The sequence below is a fragment of the Harpegnathos saltator genome, unplaced genomic scaffold (assembly GCF_003227715.2).
Source record: "Harpegnathos saltator strain DR-91 unplaced genomic scaffold, Hsal_v8.6 scaffold248, whole genome shotgun sequence".
In the NCBI taxonomy this organism is placed as follows: domain Eukaryota; kingdom Metazoa; phylum Arthropoda; class Insecta; order Hymenoptera; family Formicidae; genus Harpegnathos; species Harpegnathos saltator.
In genome coordinates, this window is record NW_020230037.1 from 497,629 (window position 1) to 521,492 (window position 23,864).

General features: G+C 45.4%; 1 protein-coding gene across 4 annotated transcripts in view; it reads right to left on the reverse strand.

Moving 5' to 3' along the window:
* LOC105183037 (uncharacterized) overlaps positions 1-23,864 on the reverse strand; it is a 212,729-nt gene that overhangs the window by 134,924 nt on the left and 53,941 nt on the right. For all 4 annotated transcript variants that reach the window (XM_025298928.1, XM_025298922.1, XM_025298926.1 and 1 more), the window contains exon 2: positions 14,094-14,312. In XM_025298928.1, the coding sequence (XP_025154713.1) occupies positions 14,094-14,312 (219 nt within the window). The remainder of the gene's footprint in view (positions 1-14,093; positions 14,313-23,864) is intronic.

Here is a 23,864-nt window from a genome sequence, read left to right on the forward strand (position 1 = left end):
CGAAATCGCCACTTCTGAAGCCACTTTTAAACCAATCTTCACAGGTAGTTTCCGATGGTGCATGTTCGCCGTAGGCCTCCTCAAGCAAACAACGTGCTTCAGCTGCACTTCTTTTCAAGTTCAAACAGAAAAGCCAAGCTTCCCGCAAATGCTGTTTATCTGGCACAAAACTCGACATCTTCGTTGTTAAAAAAAATATTTTTGCGTTGCGATATGTGTTGGTATTACGACTGGTTATTGTTAACAGATGTCCAAGATGCATAAAAAAAAAAAAAAACACCACTTCAGACATGTATGTCGACTACATGTGTCGTTCGCGCCATCCATGTGTGAAACCCGGAAACTTAGTTGCGCACCTAGCCGTTTGAGTCCCAAGCAGCGCGATCGCGCTGTTCAGATTTTATGTCGAGAAAACCCAGTACATTTCGAACATTGTGGACAACTGACGGTGCGTTACCGATTGTCGAAGTCGCGCGCTCAGATTTACTGAAGCAAGTATATCACACCGATCCTTTTAATGTAAATAGTACATTTTATAATAGGTAGAATAATACTATAATAATGCAATAATACATTACAAAATAAAAATTTTTATTTCATTGTTATCTTCTCAATAATTTTTATCGAACAAAACTTGAAATATTTATAAATTTACAGTACGCATATGTAATAATACAGATGTATTTTATAAAATAACGAATTACAAATTAACAATATTTTTGTGTTATGAACAAATAATTTAAATGGAGAGTAACAATTATAATTTGTAACATCGGTGTTTATCAAAACATGTTGGATGGATTCCTTTTACTTCGTTGCTTCGTCTAATCATTTTGAAACACACAATTATTAACAATGAGAAACACTTACGCAAGAATACGTCCGATCGCTTTGCAAACTACAATAAATGTGACAGAGCGATGAGAAAAAGACGAGAATCGCGTTACCTAACAAATACAAGAAGCGGTATTGGTCCGATTGGGATTCATCGATGTAAAATAAACAAAGCGCCATCGCGCTGCTTGGTATTTCTCGACCTAAAATAAAACAAGCGCTATCGCGCTGCTTGGGTCTTTTCATACTCATTTATAGAAAGCGCGGTTGCGCTGTTTGGGATTCTTCGACAGTGTTTTTTCAATACCCCCTGGGACTCAAACGGCTAGTATACAACGCCCCGCGATGTCACCTTAGCGTAAGGCCCCTTGCACAATGCCAGGCAACAAGCAATAAGAATAAAAATAAACCAATCACAGTCGACTATTACAAGAATAATCTATTGCGATTGGTCTATCTTTATGCTTATCGCCCGTTGCCTGGCACTGTGCAAGGGGCTTAAGTCGACGTCCGACGACCTATCTCCTCGCCCTGGCCGGAGATCCCGTGGAAATATGCCCCGCGGATGATCGCGTCTAATCACGGAGCGGAGCGGAGCGCGATCGCGGCGACGGGGCGAGTTGGAAGGACGCGGCCAAAGGCGCCAAGAAACGGGACGGTCGGACAGGCGACGCGACAACGCGGGCATTACGTTAAGTGGATTAAAAAGTCGCGCATGAAAATGGAATTAATTAGCGCGCTCGCTCGTTCGCTCACAGGTGCATCATCGGACAGGGGCGGCGGAGGAGATTGCGCACGCGCGCGATTAATTAACCGGCTTTCGCAATCTCCCTTCGGTCTTTGGGGATCGTAATGCGCGCGCGGGACGCGATCAACGGCGCCATTGTTGCACGCGCTTCGCAAATTCGTAATTACAAGTTCGGTCGAAGCAGTTCCGCGGCGAGGTTCACAGGTCCCGGAGTTAACCCCGGATGTCGCGTTACGCGCTTCTTCCCCGGGGTTGTTCATCGCGCGCGCGCGCGCGCGCGCGCTTCGTTCCAGAATTAACTCAAGCGTGAAGCGCTCCTTCTTTTTTCCCTTCTGTAACCCTCTACGTTGGAACCACCGACACGGGAGGGTCCGATCCGGACGGAACATTCTCGCGAGACGGGTCCAATCAACGGCAAGGCCGAGTTACGGCATCCCGGTATTTTCTCTCGCCGCGACTTTTGTTCCCTTTCGTCTTCTGCGGGACAATCGCTCGCGCGCTCCCGGAGAGCACAATTCGCTCGTGGGACTTTTCGTCTGTCCGAGCCTCCGGGCGAGGCGCTGTTCGTCATCTTATAGACATCGTCCGTGGCGTGTCTCTTCGTTCTCTCGCCAAGTTAACAGCCGAATGTCCGAGACGAGTCACGGGGGCAACTTCTTCCGACTCGCGAGATACGGGGTACGATGTCAGCCGGTGCCGCGGAGGGGGAGGGGGAGGGACGCGCTTCATCCCACGGAGGAAATAACACCCCGAGAGGACGCGATGTATGGCCTGGACTTAGGTTATTTATAGACTCGGGACAACGGCCGGAGCCTCGACCATTCACGTTTCGCTCCCCTCCAGCCCCTTATACGCTGTGTTTTTGGTACGAAACCCTTGTTGCGGAAGCATTATGGGGTGTGTGTGCTTCCAACAAATTCCAGCGTGTTCGCTCGCGCGTCCGCGCGCCTACCAGCGGGGAGGGACAGGAGGGAGGGGGTGGGAGAGGAAGAGAATGCAGGCTGTTAATCCTGCTCGCCGTGGGTCCGGTTGCATGCGCGCAAATGACCGTTCGTGAATTATATCGCGATTTTCAATCGGCGCCGAATGTCCGGAGGAGATCGCGCGACGTCGCGTCGCGCGTCCACGTGATAGATTACATCGATTCGACAAACAAACAAGAGAGAGAGAGAGAGAGACTCTTCGAGGTATTTTCTTTTTTTCAAACAGGGCAAGCGAGGTAGCCGTTGCAAAAAAAGCAACCGCGCGCGAAGCACGACCGATGATAAAGTCATGAGCACTCGCGGGCTCCCATCTCCCCGGTCGTAAAAGCGTACTGAGAAATTCACGCCCCCCCCCCCTTTTTCTCCTCCGTCCTCGCTCAATCTCCCACATGCGCTATTTTTGTTCTCGCCGAGGAACAACGTTGAAAAATCTCGCGGACGGGAAAGAGCCGGACCGACCGGAGAATCCAGCGCGTTTCGGCCGGAGACACAACAATGGACGTCTCCGCGCGCGCGCGAGCGTGCGGAGCGTTGCTCGCACACGCGTGTCCACGTCGCCGCACCGCGAACCGTTCCCGCGAAGCGATCGGAACAACGCGCCTCGGGAGCGAGAGAGTCGCTGACCGAACGAAGCTCGATCGAATGGAAACCCTTTTCTCTCACGCTCTCCCTTCACCGCTCTTTGTCACTGCCTCTCGCTCTCTCCCTCTCCCTGGAGCGTCCGCGGACGTTCCCTCTTTCTCTTGCTCACGGCTTTTTCGCGTTCGACAGCCTCTCCCTGCAGCCTCTACGTGGGTCCCGCATTCGCCCGTGCGGTGCTCGCAATTAAGCGTATCCGCACATCCGCGCGAAAACGCGGCCCTCTCGCGTAATTACGATCTCGCTCTCTCGCGACCTCGTTCGCGGTGGCGTATCGGGGGGGGGGGAAGGCGAAAAGGGGGAGAAATGATCCGTCGAAGATCTGTGTGCGTCCCGTGCGCGCACGTTGCTTCGATAGATTCGCGAATGAAAATTAATCCCTTGACGCGTAAAGACGTCTGACAGACGTCATTTGTTTCGTCCGTCATTTTGGACGCTGACGCATCTCCGAGATGCCAGAATTATACGTTGATTATTGTAGCCAATTTTAGTGGCCCTACTAAACAATTTCTGGCGATGTAAATATTCTTGTACAGCTTACGTAACTTTAAGCTGCTTTAAGCTTACCTTTTATATGTTGACGGTGCTTAAAAGTACCGCTCTATGTAAACGTTCATATGTTTCTAAACAGTTTTCTTTCTGCGTCTTACTCTGTTCCTGCCGGCGAAACTTGCAAGTAAATTAAAATTTAATCATTAAATTTTCATGAAATTCATTTATCCTATTCCTTATGTATTAATAACATGCCGAAAGCTGTATAATTTAATTGCACAAAAATTTAATAAGGTCTTGGGCAAATTAATTCAGAATATAAAGGATCAAATGATATTTTTAGAACACGTCGAGTCCTTTTTTTTTTATGTATTAAGGGGGGATTGTATACGGAGAAAGCTTTTTTAAGGCTATTTTTAAGAATTTTTTTAACAAAACCGATAGGATCAATAAACTTGAAATTTTCACAGTGTATTCATTAATGTTCAAAATATACAATAAATTTGTTACTATCTATATGGAAAGTAAAATATAAAACTTCAAACACGTATATCTGGAAACATAATTTTGTTAAACTGTCGATACGATTACGCAAAAACTACTGAACCGAATAACTTGAAATTTTTACACAATATACAGCAGACACGTAGTTTTCGTCCCTACTTTGAACACAGTTATATCTTATTTTATTCATTTTTTTAAATATGATTACAAGTTGAAGAAAGTTTCATTTTCTATATTTATTTTTTTGTACAGACATTTTTCCTTTCTAGGTTTCATTGCCTTCATTTTCATATTTATAATATGAATATAATGGCAACCGTATATTTTAAAAATTGTTCTTATTTTTTAGTTTCAGAGTAGTGAGAGGCCTGGAATTGCAGCAAACATAGAGCTCGCAAACGGATGTCTGCATTTTTATCTATAATTACAAATTGAATCGGTTCTTGTGACTCAATAAAATTTATTTTATACTTTGGACATTAATAAATACATAGTGAAAATTTCAAGTCCATTGATTCTACCGTTTCTGTTAAAAAAATTCGTAAAAACAGTCTTGAAAACGGCCTTGCGCATGTAATTCCTCGCCTTAATGGCTGCTGAGACGCGGGGCGGGCTTGAAGCCGGCGGGTCGATCAATCGATCGGTCGCGAATTTGATGACTGACGCAACACTGACTGACCGCTGACGGTGGTTCTAGCCTGTTTTTGGCCATCGACAAGCACAAGCGCGTCGCGCCGCAATCGCGCAGTTTGGCGTCACCGCTTTCGACGTACGGGCGGAAGCTAGGCTAAGCCGCAAACTTTTGGCGCGCCCCCATAAACCCGTTCACGCCGATTCTTCCGCCATGAGAAAGGACCGTCGTCGAGCGTCCTTGCGTCGTTACGGCCGGCCCTGCGGACGCCGCGCGCGTACTCATCTGCGTTCATCTTTAAAAGTCCGCTTATCGATTAACGTCCCGCTCTGTCGATGTCGCCGTCGGATATTCCGGCTCGGAATTTTGCCCTCACATTAGCCCTGAGGATTTCGTCGTACTGGAAGGAACACTGAGCGACGCAAGATGCAACGTTACACCAACTATCCTTGATTATACGAACAGTCGCTTGGTGTAATTCTACTCTCGCTGGAGGAAGCTCACTCGTTGAGAATTATTCAATTCACCCGTTTATCTCAATATCAAATAATTAATGAGAAGTATTGGGAATTGAGTATCGAGTATCAATTCTACAAAATGGCCGCGATTCATCAACCGCTCGTCATTGAACTAGGAAAACACATGTACAATGTTGCACTTCGAGTTTCGCTGTTGGCTCTCTTCGCACCTTCGGAGCTGAATTTCTGAATCGAACGGTTAACGTGGTTTCACCCCGCCGAGCATATTTCCACAGACTTTCCGCTCACGCCGCTTAGGTTGTTAATATTAAAAAGAATATTGAAATACTAAACCGAATCGTAGTATTGAATCGCACAAAAATATTTATTTATTTAACTTATTAATTCGCATGCTCCCCACCGGTGACAGACAGCCGTCATGGCGATAAATGTGTTAACACGAGGTCAAAATATTTCTCGACTTTCTCTTTTTCTCTCTTCGGTCGAAAGATTGCCGACGTCCGTCGCTGCTTGTATCACATGTTCCCCTTCGCGATTGTTCGCGTTCTCTCTTAAAAGTCACTTGCTGGCTGAAAGACTGGCCACGTACGGAGTGACACACGCGGTATCGACCGACGTTTTGTGCTGCCGTCGGAGATCCGCGACGATGATAATCGGCCGCTTTTCCGAGCAGTCACGATGGATGGTTGTGTCTCGCGTCCTGCTGTCGCGTCTGATTTCGTGACCGATTCGATTCGCACTTCGAACGGCGGCAGACGCGACGAAGAGAGACACGACGGGAAAATGCCCCCGCCGCTCAGTGGGGCCAGATTGGTTGAAAATTCTCTAGAGACCTGAATTTCCAACCGATCATCGATATCAATGGATGAGGTTGATCCTGAATAAACTCCGAAGAGATCTGTCTTGCCAAAAAAAAAAAAATTTTTTTTCTCGAATTACTAGCCCCAAAAGAGGAAAAATTATCGTTAAACGCGAGAAACTTGTGAAATACTCATTATTCGACACTTATCTATCTAATAGCGTATTCAGCGGATTGAAACTATGAAACCAATCAACAGACACCTCGAGATTTATCGATCTTGAACCAGAAACACATTAAGGTCATTCTATTGGGTTGGCAACTAAGTGATTGCGGATTTTAAATAAGAATGAAAATTCAAAATTTTAAATTTGCTTCTTTAAATTTTTTTCAACGCATGTATGCGATACATTGAGCTTCTCGGCAATATCACGTGTTGTGCTATGACGATCTGAATCGATAATGGCCTTGATATGGGTCTCATCGACTTCAACTGGACGGCCAGATCGTTGAGCATTTTTCAATGAAGAATCACCAGAACGAAATCTGGCAAACCAATTTTGACACTGCCTTTCTTTCAAGGCTTCATTCCCATATACGGCATATAACTTCTTGTGTGCTTGCGATGCGTTCTTGCCTTTTCGGAAATAATACAATAAAATATGTCTGAAGTGCACGTCTTGCTCTTTCATTTTTAAATTGGGATAAAAACAAAACTAAACAACTAATCGATATAATTTTTGCACCAAATGAAAGGTAGAAGTCCAAACAATAAGAAAAAAATTTAGGTTAGGTACTTTGAACACGTTAATGAAACAAAAGAAAGTGTAAAATCCATCTGTCGACAAAATCCGCAATCACTTAGTTGCCAACCCAATACAATACGTGTTGTAAGTTGTAAGAACTGACCAATTATACTAGCCGATTATTTTTGTAATAATCGACTGTGATTCGCCAATTCTTACGGCTTTACAACTTACGACACGTATTGTAGAATGACCTTTAACCTAAATTACAAAAACATCAAATATAGACCCGTTAAGCACAAAATCGAGGGATTTGGAGTCTTAAGCCCATCAACCTAGGAATCTATTAATCCGACAACTTTTTAGCACGTGGATGCATCAAGCCGTACATATTAAGAGCTCCAAATAGTCCCAAGAACCCAATCTAGCCGTAGCTCGAGAGCCTGATAATACTCGACGTCGAATATTCAGCTACAAAACATTAAGTTCGAGCCTCGAAACTCTTAAGACAAACCCTAAACCCATGAACCCCGAATCGATAGTTTTTTTCACGATTTCGGCTAGACAAATCTCTTTGGAATTTATTCAAGATCAACCTCATCCATTGGTGTCGATGATCGGTTAGAAATTCAGGTCTCTAGAGAATTTTCAAACAAAAAATGTCATCTGGTCCCACTGTGCGCCAGCTCGGCGGAGAAATCCGGCGGCGTTAAACCGCGCCAGCGAAGCGGAGGAAGTGATGAGGCGTCCGGGGCTCTCGCAGCCGGTAATTTCGTCGCGAGCATTTTTCTCCTTCGCCATCGTCCCACCCTCTCGTTCATCGGTCGCGGGGGCGACAGGTGGGACTCCGGCACGAACGGCACCGCAGGACGACGGGGCGAACGGGAGAAACGGGAGGAAATGGGGACGCGAGCGACATTTCCACGAGGCCAAGCGAAAGCCACTTTGGCTCTGGGCGGAGAGAGATAAAAGGGGCAGCGGCGGGAAATCTTAGCACACCGAGAGCGTGACGGATAACGAGGGTGTTAATCACGCGTTATCGGTCGCTCGTGAAGAAAGACCGAGGGCGAACGACGACGCGGCGTCAACGTCGCGAGAGGAGAAAAGAAAAAGAAAGAGGAAGAGAGAGAGAGAGAGAGAGAGAGAGAGAGAGAGAAAGCGAACAGCGTTTCCAGGATAGTTTCCGCAACCACCGCTCTCCCCCTCTTCTCTTTCTCTCTCTCTCTCTCTCTCTCTCTCGCGCGCGCGCGCGGTCCCTCGAGACGCGAATTGACACGCGAAATTTCGCCTTCGGAATTTCGGGCTTCGGAGACGCACAAGCTCCTTTGATTCGTAAGCTGGCGCGCCTTCCAAACGCGGCGGAGAATCGCCGCGGGGTAGTTTCGACATCCAAGCTCGCCGGCGCATCGAACGCGCATTATCTCAACGCTCGCTCCACCGTGATGGGGTGTGTGCGAAACAGCTCGCGAGCAGTCACGGCGGATAGAATTACGAAGGGGCGACCTGTGAGCGTTCATACACCAAAAACAACATCACGCGCGTCTCTAAATAACTCGAGCGATTCTCAATGAGCAATTTGCAGCGCGATGGCGTCTTCAGGAAGGATACAAAACAATCGAAATTCAAACGAGGAGCAGGAGGCGTTGCCGTCAACAAACGGCAACGCGGGAGCTCTTATTACCGTGCGTACACGGAACAATTGAATTTATTTTTATCATCGCGAAAGGGACGGCAGATGCGAGAACGGGAGAACACAGAGCAGGAAGGAGAGAGAGAGAGAGAGAGGAGAGAGAGAGAGAGAGAGAGAGGGAGCGAGGAAGGGAGAAAGAGGAAACACGCCAACTCCGAAGCGCACTCGGCGGCGGAACGGCACGAGGAACTTCTCCCCGACGGAACACGGAAAAACGCGAGGGAGGCTAAGGGATGAAAAGTAATGGCGCGACGAGGCCGTCGGCGCCGTTGCACTGGAGACGGCTTCGGCGGGGATAAACTTGCGGCGCGCACTGCGTGTACAACAATGTCCGCCGCGTGCAGCATTCGGTTTCGGCAGTCTAGCGAATAGACGGGATTTCTGGCGCGCTGAAACTGTGCGGCGGATCGAAGTGAGAGCGCGCGGACGCCAGCAGGGTTGCCAAACGATTATCAATCAATATTTGCACCGCGTCCCGACAGGGACTGGAATATCCCAGTTTTTGCGCGGAGATGTGCAGACGTGGCGCCATTAATTTTAAGGTAAACGTACCGAATTACGCCAATTTAAGCAAAGACTAATTTTTGAGAGTTTACTTTTGGAAAGGTAAAGAGGCGTCAAAGAGGTAAGACTATAAATCTTATTAAAAGTTATTGCTTTGTAAATTAGCGAGAACACATATACAAATTAGAAATAAACAAGATTATTTATGTATATAAAAGAATTAAGCGTGAACTGCAAATGTCCCGAATTACACCCACCGAAATTGTAGGTCCCAATTTACGTCACTGATTACGTACCAAATGACGCCACTCTATATTATATTATATAAAAACCATATAACTCTATAATACTATATCTTTTTATCATCTTTTATTATATTTTAATCGTACAAAACTAAAACACTTTATATTACTACCCAAAAATATCTCATTTTATCATATTATAAGACACAATGTCACCCCCTTCATAGGTTAGTAATCATTTAGAAGCAAATTCAGTTGAAAATAATCAAAAGTGACACATCTTTTTATACAGGCTTTTGAAATTGATTTTTACAGAAAATCACATTATATTTTCGTATGCTTACTTTAGCGGAGCCATTTGATGCACTATCACGACTTCTTTCCGGCAATTTTCAGACACTTTTACTCAGCTATGTTTTATTACACGCATAATAGAACAAGCTAAGGTGGCGTAATCCGCTTTCGTACATTCCGTTATATATATATACATATATATCAACAAAAAGATAAACATATGCCGCGCGTACTTCAATAGCCTGTTGTTAAACCTATCCCCTCCCCCCCGCCCTCCCTCGCCTCCTTGTCCAGCAACTGGGAATCTGATTTCACACAGGCCGAGGCGGCAATTAAAAAGCGAAACCGCGCCGCGAGGAAGAAGTCGGGATGACCCGGATAAAAATTAATTACGAGCTCACGTTTGTCCGCGGCTCGCGCAAACGCTCGCTCGCTCGCTCGCGAGAGCGTGTAATCTGATTTGCTAGTCTCACGTGCGCGCGCGGGGGACATTAATCAAAGTGGTTCTCCTGTCCTGTGTCCTTCCGCCGCCTATCTTTGTTCTTCATTTATCCGTACTGCCTCCGCGCGCGCGCGCGCGCTTATTAGACGCACATGAGACACATGGCCGTCAGGGATGAAATTACGTTACGAGGGAATCTGAATTCGAGCTTGGGGGATTAAATTCCAGGGTACACGCGCGTAGTCGAAGAGCACGCCCACGGACGTGGTGCTTATTGGGACCTATTAGCCTAATTGACTGTCATTATTCGCGTCATTACGCACGTGCGCACGCGTCTCGATCTCGCGTGGAATCGATATATCGCGTTCTCCCCTCTACCCCCCCTCCCTCCTCTCTGTCTCTTTCGCGGCGTAATCGGGATTCTGGCCACGACACGATAACGTCGCGGCACCACGTCGCCTCTGCCGGCGTGCGCGTCTCGCGCGGGCGTCTCATAGACGACGTCGGTCGTGTGAGTTACGGCGAAACTTGGCGGTTAAGAAGTTGGGAAAGCTGCTACGGGTATCCCAACGACGAGTTTACGGTACGTCCGTCCGGCAAAAATTCTGACGCGCTGCGCGCGGGATTTAACGCGAGAGCCGCTCGCGCTCTCGGGAAACTCTCTCTCTCTCTCTCTCTCTCTCTCTCGAAGCGGCCGTTCGAGTTCGACGACGGCGGGAGACAGAGGGGGACAACTTGGTCCGGCACTTTTTTTCCAAACTCCCGGGATTTTTGTCACTTTCGCGTTTAACGCGCCCTACGTCGATCTAATTTCGCGAGGACGCCAGGCGGCTTTACGAGCGGACGACAGCTCTCGTTCGGTCGGGTCGTTAAACGGCGCTTCCGATATCTTCGCGGAGTTGTCGGCGAGATATCGCTCGCGCGGGAACGGGGCGACGCTCGTAAAACGCAACAGCGCGGCGGCGGCGTCGAGAGATGAAAAGTCGCGAGGGATGACACGCCGCCGGATGGAAGGGGGAGGGATTTTCATCGGGAGAATGCGCAGCGGCCGCGGAAACTCCGTCGTCGACAGCGCGTGTGGAGGATGCGAAATCGTTCGGTCGGGCCTCGCTGAGGTCGATGTCGCCGAGGCCGAGGAGAAACCACGCGCGGGTACCGTCCGGGGATTATTGAAATGGCGCCCGAGAAAGGCGAGGGCGACGGACCGAGAGCGCTTTATTTACTTTATCGGGGCGCGCAGGGGTCGAAGAGGATTCCCCGGCCGCTCGTCCCGCTGCCGGTGTACGGGTCGCTGCTGCATCAACGACTCGACCGGCCGTAATTTGCACGAGTGTCGGGGAATCCCTGCGTAATCCCGGCGCCGCGATCCCGATTTTTAGCTCGCCGGGTGTATTTCAAAAGCCGCCGTCTCGTACAAAGCGAAGTACGGAGATTGCTCGCGGCGAACCGGGACGTACGTCGCTCTTAAAGGCCGCCACGGCTGAAGTTTCACCTCATGCGAATTTTGTTCCGCCCTCATTAAATGTTAAATTACCCGCTGCGAGCGATATAACTTCTCTACTTTCACCTAATATTAATAATAATAATAATAATAAAACATCTGGTCGCATTTGCTTGACTTTTCTTATTTTTGAAAAATAAAATGGTACACGCCGGGATGAAATCTCATCGCCGTGACAGCGCTAACGTAATTTTGATGTGAACTTGGATGGTAGCCTTTAAGGGCTGAGCGCACGTTTCGTGACAGAAAATTCAGCTGCTCGGGCAAGTTTATTACCCGAAAAACGTAATTTCGGAATAAGCGAAATCATTTCAATTTTAGAGGATTTTACCTTTATATGTGGTCTCAAGAGGATTACTCTAAAATTAAGAGGGGGAATATTATAAATACATCATTCTTAAAATTAGAGAAATTATATGTCATATGTATAATGCAAATCTTATGGATTTTAATATAAATTTCCTCTTATATATTATTATTTAATTTCTCTTAAGAGGATTATTATTTATTCTTACCGTATTTTATTCTCATTGGCTAGACATTTCTTTATAGGGAAAGGAGAGACAATTATTATGAGACTGTCCGGACAAAATTCTAGTTACATTTTTTTAACTTTCTGCTGAAAAAGTAGGAAGAAAATAAATTTATAATTTTAAGTACTCTAAATGGCATTTAATGTACTGTGGAACGCGATATGATAAATGGATATACGTGTGTATTTTCGTGGGAATATGAGCCAATGTGTCCTTAAATTATTTTCTCCAAAAATTCTTGAACTTCGTTCATGGCGAAAAATAACCGCGAAAAATAACAAACTGAATAACGATCTTTCTTCTTTTCTCCTTTACTCTACACGTTATTCGTAAAACAAATGCGGCGACGATCGTCATATTGTAGAGGAAAAAAGTGTCTGTGTGTGTGTGTAAGTAGATGGAATAAACGCCGACAAGCGTTCCTCCTGATATAAGAGGGAAATTAATTAATATAAGAGGAGATCCTCTTGAAATAAGAGGGAAACAGTTAGAATAATATCTAATAAATTCCAGATGAATCGTTCACTTTAATCGCTTCATCGAAAGAGGAATCCTTTTTTTGTAAACGGCTTCGCTTAGAATATGAGACTACGGGAAAAGTCACTTTTACAAATAGAATCCTTTTTCGGCTGTACAGCTTCGGCGATTCCACGCCGGTGGCGTGTTCGCGCGTGTAAATACCGTATTAACTCGTTCCGGAAGATCGCGCGACGATTGCGCGGGCGGCCGAGCTCGCGGGAGATAGCGGAGTCCTGCGGCGATTTTTGACTCGCTACTTCGCAATTTCCTCGGTGAATTCTCTCTCTCTCTCTCTCTCTCTCTCTCTCTCTCTCTCTCTCTCTCTCTCGTTTTTTCAAGCGCCGGCCGTCCGTCGCAAACGGGAGAATGAGCGATTCCCCGCGCGCGCTGATTACGCGGCAAATGATCTCGTCTCTATGCGGAGCTTCGGCTGCGCCCCGAGGAGGAATCGTACTCGACAATAGAACGGGATATTACAGCGCGATGTGACCCAGGTCGTAATTAAAATCTAACCTTCTTAGCGGACGCAAGTTCCCGCTCGGGATGGATCGTTGCCGAACACGCGACGCGATCGATCATCCGCGGCGCATTAACCGAACGCCGCGACGCGAAATAAAAGACTCCCCTCCCCCCTCCCGTGCTATCATCGCAGGAGCCGTAATAACCAAAGGAGCACGAACTTCGATCAATCCGCCTGTGTTCCCATGTCAGACCGCGGTGTTGCTTTGAATAGCAAGTACGTTTCGCGGCAGGACGAGGAGAGAGGAGCGGGGCTCAACATTTGCACATTTCTCTCTCCCTTCCCACTCCCCCTCCCCTCCTACCTCCCTATCTCTTTTACCAAAGCATAGCTTGCGGTAGTATGCATAACCAACACGTTAAAACAGATACGCCGCCCTTGCTCCGACTCGTCTATTCCCTCCCTTTATTGCACAGAGACTTCATCGCAATTATAATGATGGGAATCAAAAAGCATTCGCTTGATAGTTGCGAGAGAGAGAGAGAGAGAGAGAGAGAGAGAGAGAGAGAGAGAGAGAGAGAGAGAGAGAGAGAGAGAACGGAAGGAGAAAGAAGGAAATAGGCGGAATCGACGGTTCGACGGTAACGTTGGAGAAAGAAGCCAGCCTCGTTTCAATAGGAAGCATAAATCCCATCAGAAAGTGAAGATACAGAAGAGCTCCGTGAAGAAGCTCGGGTGCGCTCTCGTGTCTGAGAGATGCATCTCGCCGCAAAGCCAGGATGCATTTTTTCGTCGCGATGTGACTTGTGAGATCCGCATTAATCTCTTTCAAGAAAGAGAGAGAGAGAGAGAGAGAGAGAGAGAGAGAGAGAGAGAGAGAGAGAGAGAAAGAGAGAAGAGAGGGAGGAGGAAAAGAGACACCGAGTCGAGCTGTTTCCTCGATGTCTCGGCCAACGAAGCGGCGGCAAATTTGCGCCAGTCCTCTGAACTTGCGTGTGTACACGACGACGACGACGACGACGACGACGACGGCATATACCGGGTGTGACTCACCTCGAATGCAGAGCGCAGCCGCGCTGCATCGTGATGTAACTCGAGGCTGGCGGTGGCGGTGGAGGTGTGCGATACGTCGTCGGCGGCGGCGGAGGTGGTGGTTGTTGTTCATGTCTGTGAGGATGGTTGTGGTGGTGGTGATGATGGAGGTGATTATGAGAATGGCTCAGGGTACCTCGCAGAGTCCCAGGCAGATGGCGATGCGGCGTCGACTGCTCGCTGAAACATCAACGGGGCGAAAGACTGTTCAGAAATCGATTCTCTCTTTCTCTCTCTCTCTCTCTCTCTCTCTCGGGCTCTCTCGGCTATTCTTTTCCCACCGGGTACGTGCGACGCGCGGCAGGTAGGATATCGTACCGATGGTGGAAAGTGCAGAAAGACCGTCGGTAAGAACCGGCACGAGGTAAAGCGCGAGTCTCGCGCGACGCGTCTGACGGCGGAGAGGTCGACGTGCCTCTCGAAATCTCTCTCGCGGAAATTTCTCGGTTCTTCGCTTCGCTCGGAAGCGTCGGAGCGAGGAACAATACGTCATGCAATCTGATATTGTACTGGAAGGGGGAAGAGGACACAAAAGGGAGAAAAATATTCCGTTTCCTTGAACTTAATCACCGCGGCGCCGACACGACGGCGAGATTTATAATCCGGCGATATTCCGGAATTTTCAATGTCCGACACGAGAAGTTGCGCGAAATGTGCGGATCGCCAAACTATTCCCTTAAATCTTGCAGCCCTATAAATTTTGCACGGAGAGGTAGCGAGGATATATATATATATATATATGTATGTATGTATAGGTACGTATGTATACATCTATACATGTTCGCACACGTTCGAAACTTCGCTTTCTAAATCAAAGTCAATACTCCACGACGCGCGGTCTGGTACGTGCCCTCATTTCCTTTGGCAACGACGTCCTCCTTGCGATCAATCTAAATATGTACACGGCGAAGCCTCATTCCTCGAATCAATGACCGACAAAACCTTATCGAATATGCCGCATACTGGCAAACGCCAACATTTATTCTGGGATATGCGAGCCCTTCGCTGCTTATCGGCTATTGGCGAACGTCGAGCGTACGACAATACTTTCGGGATGAGAGAGGTTCCCTCGCCAACGACGGCACTCGCCTCCTCGAGAGGATATAACGCGTGTACGATTAAAATAAAAGACTCACGTCCCATCCGTCGTGTATTTCGCTTCTCTGCGCACTGAACGCTAATTGCGACGCGATGCTTCCTTTTGTAAACGAGACAAGCCGCGCGGCGCACCGGCCAAACGCCTCTCCCCCTCTCCCTCTCTCTCTCCTCTCAACGTGCGCTTTTCATTAGCGACTTTTCGTTTTCACACCTGCCCGTAATTTTATACAGAGGGACGCTCGTTACATCCGGTCGCAGGGTATACGTGGTCGCACCTGGGCCGCCGTCCCTAACTGAAAATCCCGGATACCACATTCGCAACGGACGAGCGCCCTCCCCCCCCCGCTCGCCGGAAGTTTCGCTATTTTGTCCGAGATATCTTCACGCGTATCCGTCGCATTTTGGGACCTTGTTTACGAGCGGAAACGTTGCCTCCCTCCTTGCCCGTCTCCGCTGCCCTAGCTGCCTACCCTTTGCGTCGATTGAAGGGTTCAATCAGAGATTTTCAGCGAACGCGCGTCGGGCGTGCGAATGGCGCAGGAAATACGCACCCCGGAAAAATTTTATTCTACATTATAGAAAAGTAACTAAAGTATAGAGTATTTGCCACTAAAATACGCGCCAAGTATATATTATAAAAAAGAGAGGATTTCCCTCTAATATAAGTATAAGAAAATATTCCAATGAGATATTCTAATAAGAGTTAGAATATCCCTCTAATATGGATAAATAGTAGTAGCCTCACAAAAACGTACGTCGAATCCACGTGGAATGCACGTTGTATTCACGTGGCGACACACGCTCGGCTGTTGGATAGACTATCGACGAGGTTTGAGTGTGCATCGGTACTTCTCAGTCAGAAACGTCATCGTGTCGAAACAACATAGACATCGTTTCAACGTTGTTTCGCTATTATTTTGACGAATCATTTCAGTCTAGGTTACGTAATACTCATACACTTTTTCAATAATTCGTACTTACTTTCAAAACGGCAGACTAATTCCGATAAATTATGTTCAAGCAGCCACTTTTTCATTTCTCCCATGTTTCAGCACTACATCACTAGATTAGACTTCCTTCGAAACACGTCAGGACACGTTCAGGACACGTTCAGGACACGATACGGCAACGCAATAAAAGCTGCGTAGACTATAGTTTACGCATGCGCGAGCGCGAGTGTCGTTCGTCAACCAACTGGCGACGAAATATATATATATATATATTTTAGAATATTTTTTTTATTTTAGATGTTATTCTAAATAAAAGACTTTTAGAGGGGAATATTCTGAACTTTTTACAATATTCGATTAGAAGAAAGCTTTAGAGGGAATTTTTCTAAAATTAAGAATACGATTTTTTCGGTGCAGGAATACGATTATATTAGGCGTACAAATGAATAATCCAAACTCTCTTAACCGGCTAAGAAATTAAGTCAAATAATCAAATTTTGTCAATTAATTTTCAATCAAATAATCACACTTTCCCGCTCTTTTACGGTTATGTAGTATGTCGACATATAGCTATTGAAAATAGCTGTTAAAAATTACATTCAGTATGGCGGAAGGCTCAACATAACCTCAAAAATTATTCAGCTCAGTAGAGTGAAAAATGGCAACAGATAAGGTGGTGCATATCCGACACTGCATTCTTTACGAATCCCAACAAGGGAAAAATGCTGCAGGAGCATGCGAATTTCGATTTATTCCTTTCTCGGCGAAGGTGTTGTATCGTATGATATAGCATGCATTTTGGTTTAGACGGTTTCAAAGCGGCGATTTCAGTCGGACAAAGAACGTCTCCTGGAGACCCTCGGAAGTGCGGTAACAATGATTTGGAGCAACTGCTCGCTGAGAATTCAGCACAGACGCAAAAAGAGCTTGCGGAGCGGTTAGGAATAACGCAACAAACTATTTCCAAACGTCTACACGAGAGAGATGGGGAAGATTCAGAAAGAAGGAAAATGGGTTCCGCATGAATTCACCGAAGCCAACAGAAATCCACGAATGGCAGTGTGCTTTTCTCTTCTCGATAAGCAGCGTAGGAAGTTTTTCTTGCGGAAGATCGTTACGGGCGATGAGAAGTGGATACTCTATGACAATCCGAAACGCAGAAAGTCATGAGTAAATCCCGGCGAACCGTCGCAACATCGGTCGCAAAGCCAAAACACTTCGGCAAGAAGATTCCGCTCTGCATTCGGTGGTATATGAAGGGCGTGATTTATTATCAGCTAAAACCGAATGAAACAATTACCGCTACCAACAGCAATTAATCCGTTTGAGCGGAGAATTGGAACGAAAACGCCCGTATAGCGGCAAAGGAGAACGTCCTGTGAAATTGTTGCGCGGTTAACGCTAGGCCACACATCGCTCCTGCGACAAAAGACATCATCAGGCTTGATGACTTTATCGTGACACCAAAGTTACACAATGTTTCCCACATGGAATTCATCAGCTGTCTGAAAAAGATGGCTTAAGCGTCGTCTACAATGGCAGTAAGCAGTAAGAAGCAGGAAGAAGCGTGGACAGTAAGAAATGGACCAACCGCAGTTGATTATTGTTGTCACAATCGACTGTGATTGGTTTATTTCTTACCGCTTACGCTTACTTCTTACTGCTTACTGCCATTGTAGACGACGCTTTGTAGAAAACAACGGCGAATACTTTGATTGACAAATTTGTTTTGCTTTCTCTTATCAAATAAACCTTGAACCTAGCTGAAAAATTTGGATTGTTCATTTGTACACCTGCACAGTTAAAAACGTTTCGTATTTTTGTTAAAATTTTGCGTGTGCAGAAAAAGTTTTGTGTTAAATTTTGTACACACCAGTCGTGTGTCAATTTAACATATCGTTGTTGTGTTACTTAGACTTTCTCGTGTTAAATTAAGATCAACTATTCTCAAGTGTTAAAATAACATTTTCAAATGTTAAAGTAACACAATTTATATGTAAATGAATTCTTGACTCTGACATATTTTATACGTTAAAGTCAACACCTAAAATGTGTTAATTTTCTCATTATAACAGTTATCATATTGTATAAAGATTGGATTTTTAACACAGATTATGTCAATCTAACATTTTCATTTCATCAAATCATAGATCATTACTTTTCCCAAGTGCTGAATGAAGTTGAGCACTCATTGTATCGCAATTCAACACAAACTGTGATTCTTGACGGCATTCGAATGTTAAATTTTTCACATAATATGCGTGTAACTTTTTAACATATTTGCTTGTGCACGTTAAATTAACACATAAATGAGAGTGGGTGATTTGAGTTGGCACATGAAATATGTTAAATTTAAAACACCATTTCTTACAGTGTAATAAAACGGATAAAACGGCTGAATCGCGCGCGAATCGACGCGGGTCGTCCACGCGCGCCTTTGGCCATGAGAAGTCAGGTGAAAATCAGGCGGCTCGTCTCTCTCTCTCTCTCTCTCTCTCTCTCTCTCTCTCTCGCGAAGTTCGGAGCTCCGAGCGAGTGAAACTCGCGTAACCGGCGTGACGGTTATTATACGGGCGGAGCTGAGCGCGCACGACGTTCCATACACGAGTGTGTTCGATCTTATCGCGGTAGCGCGTGAAACCGAACGTGGGAGCGGAAGTGTCGAAAGGAGCGATTCCCGCCGTTACTATACGGATCCGTTACTATACGGTTCAAGCTCTGATCCGAGTTAGCGGACTAATCTCGCCTCGCGCCGCTGTTATCGTCCGGTCAGCCGATAAGGCGAGCAGGGGGCGGCGGCAAGAAGAGGTAGACGCGCGCGAGCCCGCTCAGGGCGCGGTGGTCTTCACCGGCGGGGTTAACGGCCTTGATTCGAGCGACTTCATCCCTCCGACGGAGGGGCGCAAATTTCCTCGCGAGGTGCCCCCGGGAGCGTCGGCGCAGATCCTTCCGCGCTAGGTGGGTTCGCGCGGAGGCAGGGAGGGGACGGGGGGGCTCAGGCTCCCGGGGAGTTTTTTAATAGTCAATACTCGATTATATCCGCGCAAACTTTGATCGCAACGTCGCGCGCGCGCGCGCGAGTCACGACGTGCTCGGCGTGTGCTCCGCCGAAACGCTTTTATAATGAAGCCGAGAGGCGCAAAGTTCCAAGAATAGCGATGCGCTTCGGGGACTGACGTGCGCCTCGTGAAAGAGAGTAATTAAACGCGCCGCGTCGGCTGCAGTAAAGACGCCCGCGCGCGTGTAACAGTGAATCGCGAAGTAATTGGGTGAGCGGGGATAAACACAACACACACACACACGCACACACATGCACGCACAGCCGCCATCATCAATCCGTACGCTACGACTTCGTTCGTCCGACTCCGCGTGATTCGCGCCTCCGCCTCGCGGATTAGGTGTCATCGCAGGAAATCACGAGTGATTTCCAGACGCCTCTCCGAGACACACAGCGAACACCAAACACGCTCCTCTAATTATTCTACAATGTTGCGCACGCGACGTTCGCACTGACAGAAACGGATAATGGAGCGGAATCGGTCGCGTTTCGAGAGACTGCTCCTCAAAATCACGCCCGAGAACCGGTTTACGAAGCATGTGTGTGTTTTAACCCCTTCAAGCCGACCGGTACGTACATGTATATATGCCACCAGATGTCTCAAGAAGACTGATACTCTGAATTTTTATTGCTTTTGGTGTTAAAATGTATCACTTTGTACTATGTATTAATGGTATCTCTCTCTTGCCCCCTCCCCCCCCCTATAGTCTGATATAATTATTAATATTTTAATATATTAATACAAAGTCATCATAAAGTCGTAGATATAATAATAGTTAATAACGGTCACGCGCGCGCGCATACACACACACATTGATCTAATAATAAACAAATAGTCATAGATTATTTTACACATTCACCTCGGGATATTTGAAGCCGAGTCTGACGCTGAAATCTCGCGGCATTTGACTGAGTCCGAAGAAAAACTGCTAAATAACTTTTTAGTAAAACTGACATTTTTCGAGAAAATGTATTCATTATTATTATTATTAATTTATTCACGGATGCCAGAGTTATTTTAGCATACAAAGGTGAAATGCAATGTTGATTTGCGCGAGACGTCAAGAAAAATTAAAAATGTACGAAATTAATAACATAAATATGAAAGTACGACAAAAAATAAGAAATACAATATGAAATTATATTAAATTAAGCAGACAGATACACAAAAAACATGGTTATAAGTCATTTAACACAGGCGTTTTAGACACTCTACGAACCGCGCAAAGGAGTCACGAGACATCAGAAACTGACATGAGTGGCAACAGATACGGATAATAACGTCTATAAAAAGTAAATTAGACTTATATAAAAAAGAGGTTTAAAAAGCGGAGCTGATCTGACAGATTTTGAACACGCATTAAAATTTATCGGTGTGTGAGTAGAAAGAGCAATCTCTCTGGACAGTCTCTATATTGCTATTTATTATAAAGGAATATTATAAAGGAACTTAGCATCCGTTAGATATCTGCGACATCCCAGTGTTTGTAAAGTCCGAAGTCGCAGCATTTGAGAATAGTCGTGATCACGGGGGAACGCTCATGGAATGACCTAGCCTGAACGAGATAAATCTAGTGAACTTATGCTAAATAGATTCAATCTGTTTTATATAAATAGGTCGACCACAATACGCATGTTCAAGATGGAGACAAATCAAAGTTACGTACAGCAATTTAAGAGTAGACGGGTTTTTAACATCGTGACACATCAAATCGTATTTTACGACAGAAAAAAGCGTGAGGAATCTAAAATTAATATATTAAAAAACTTAGTAATATATTAATATATTAAAAAATGTTTGGTGAAACGTTGATTAGTGATCGCATCTACAGATAAATATTTCAACAAAACGATTGGAATTTAAAGACAAAAAATCGTCTTGAAAGGATCAATCGTCTTGAAAGGATCAATTGAAAGGAAGCAATCACGCGGGTAAGCGAGCGATCTGGGACTTTCTCTCTCTCTCTCTCTCTTTCTCTCTCTCGTGGGCCGAGAATTCATCTCATGCGCGAAGTGACGTCGAAGGAGAGGAAAGGGTGAAGCAGGATCCGTGGAAGCGAGAGTTGGCCGCGGCGAGCGGAAGTTCGGATCTCGACACGGAGGACGACTTAACCCCTTCCGTGGCACGGACGCACCGGTGCGTCCAGCCAAAACCGTGGCCGTAAGTGGCACGGTTAAACATTTAGTGAATTTCTATATTTTGACCTCAAATTCGGCTTAGGCGACCAAAAAAAAAACGGAAGTATACAAATTATTGAAAAAATCCGCCCCGTCATTTTTTGTGGGGTGGTTTCAGTGCTTTTTACTGAATTTTGCTCTGCCACGGAAGGGGTTAAAGATGCAAGCCTCTAAACCGGGGCCGCGGGCAACGGCTCACGCGCACGTGACGTAATTCGAGACCGCCGCGTGGAAGTCCCGAGGGAGACGTCGTGCGAATGTTTAACGAGAAGTCACGGTAAAACACACACTGCGGCTTCGTGCGCGCGCGGTGACTTAAGCCCGTGTCACACTACGGATTGAAGATCAAGGATTGCGGATTGAAGATTGAAATTTGACCAATCGGATTAGAGCACATCAAAACCGAAGTTGGTTGATTTGTCGAAATTTAATCTTCAATCCGCAATGCTTGATCTTCAATCCGTAGTGTGACACGGGCTTAACGCTGGCCGGCCGAAGGGCAGAGGGGCGAACGAACAAAGTCGGGGCGGAGGAGGATCGCCAAGTATTTCTACGCGCGTGAATGTTTCAAGTGTCGGCGAAGACGCGTTTTATTCCAGGCCGCGGGGCGAGCGTCTCGAACTTGACGGATTTTACGGCCCAAAAATTACGACTGGCGTTTTGCGGGTGCGATAAAAAAGGGGGAGGAAGGAGGTACGTGCGAAGAATTTGTGGCTTGCAGGTTGAGAAGAAAAAGTTGCAGAATGCAGAGCTGTCTTCCTCTTCCTTCTCGTCGTATTTGCCTCTACAAGTGTACGATTAGGAAAATTTTGCGCGCGCATGTGGGCCGACGACATCCCCCCCGCCGCGCGTGTTTCATGTAATGCAGTAACATTTATTGTATACTTCGGTAACATGATTAACGCATTCGTTTCGGGCGACTCATATACGCGTTTCTCGGACTCCTTCGCTGGAACCTGGATGACTCATAAATAAGTTCTTAGATCCCTCACGTCCCTTTGTCGTAAAACAAATTTTTTCGAAGAATATCAGTTCATTAAAAAGTTACTTACAAGGAAACATAGGGAACTCGGAAATTCAAAAAATTCTGAAACTTTATGTGGAAGTAAAGTACTTCATCCGTAGCGCAAAACTATTTTTTGTCTGTGCGGAATTTCAGTCTGAAAGGGTGAAGGAGGTGAAACTATCTTCGAAAAAAAAAAAAAAAAGAATAATTTTAATTTTTAGCGTATATCTTTTAAAATATGAGGTATATGCAAAAATGATTTACATGAAAGTTGTATCATAAATGGTTTATGTGAAAGTATATTTCACATATTCCTTGCAACTGTATATTCAGATTTTGAAAAATTGGAGGAGGGCGGTTTCAAAAATTTTTCAATTTTGTTGATATAAAGTTATAATGTAAAAGATATACGCTAAAAATGGAAATAATTTTTCGTTCGAAGGATGGTTTCATCCCCTTAGACTGGAATTCCGCACGAACAAAAAATAGTTTTGCATTACGGATGAACTACTTTACTTCCACGCAGTTTCGTAATTTTTTGAATTTCCGGGTTCTCTAGCTTCCCTTGTTAGCGGTTTTTCTTTGGACTCAGTCAAGTGCTGCGAAATCTCAGCGTCAGACTTGCTTTCAAATACCCCGAAGCAAGTGTATAAAATAATCTACGACTATTTGTCTATTATTAGGTCTATGTCTGTGTGTGTGCGTGCGCACACGTGACTATTCTTAACTACTACACTGATAGAAAAATATAGTTGAATTAACGATAATCTCACTATATTTTTATAGTTCATTTTGGCGTCAACCATATTTTTATAGTTGGTGGAACCTGCAAAATATAGTAGAATAAACACAAATATATAATCGATGATTGTCTTAAACAATTATTTAGTTACTTTTACCACATATATGGTAATTTCTCATTCACAAATACAGTGAGATTTAATATTCATATAGTTACATCTATCATCATTTAGCAAATATTCTGGTAATATTGACTATATAAAATAGTTACTTTACCTACCATTTTATATTTGTATCCATACAATAATTTTAGTTTAACTTAGTATAATTCTTAGTAAAAATATTATATGGTTGGTTATGCTATGCCTATATCGTAATTATTACCGATATTATGGTAATACTAACTATGGTAATAAATATGATATTTCGGACTATAATTTAGTTACTATATCATTATAGTTCCAAATATCATATACTTTTCTCTCAGTGTATATCTATGATTTTGTGATGACTATATTAGTATATTAAAATATAAATGTACGTGTGAGTATATTGGAAAAAAATGTATATCAATACACACACACACACACACACACACACATATAACTCGTAGTTATAGAATTCGAATCGACTTAGTTTATGCACACAAGAGCGACAAAGGGATCCCATTCGTTCGTCGACGAAACAGCTCGAAAGTACCT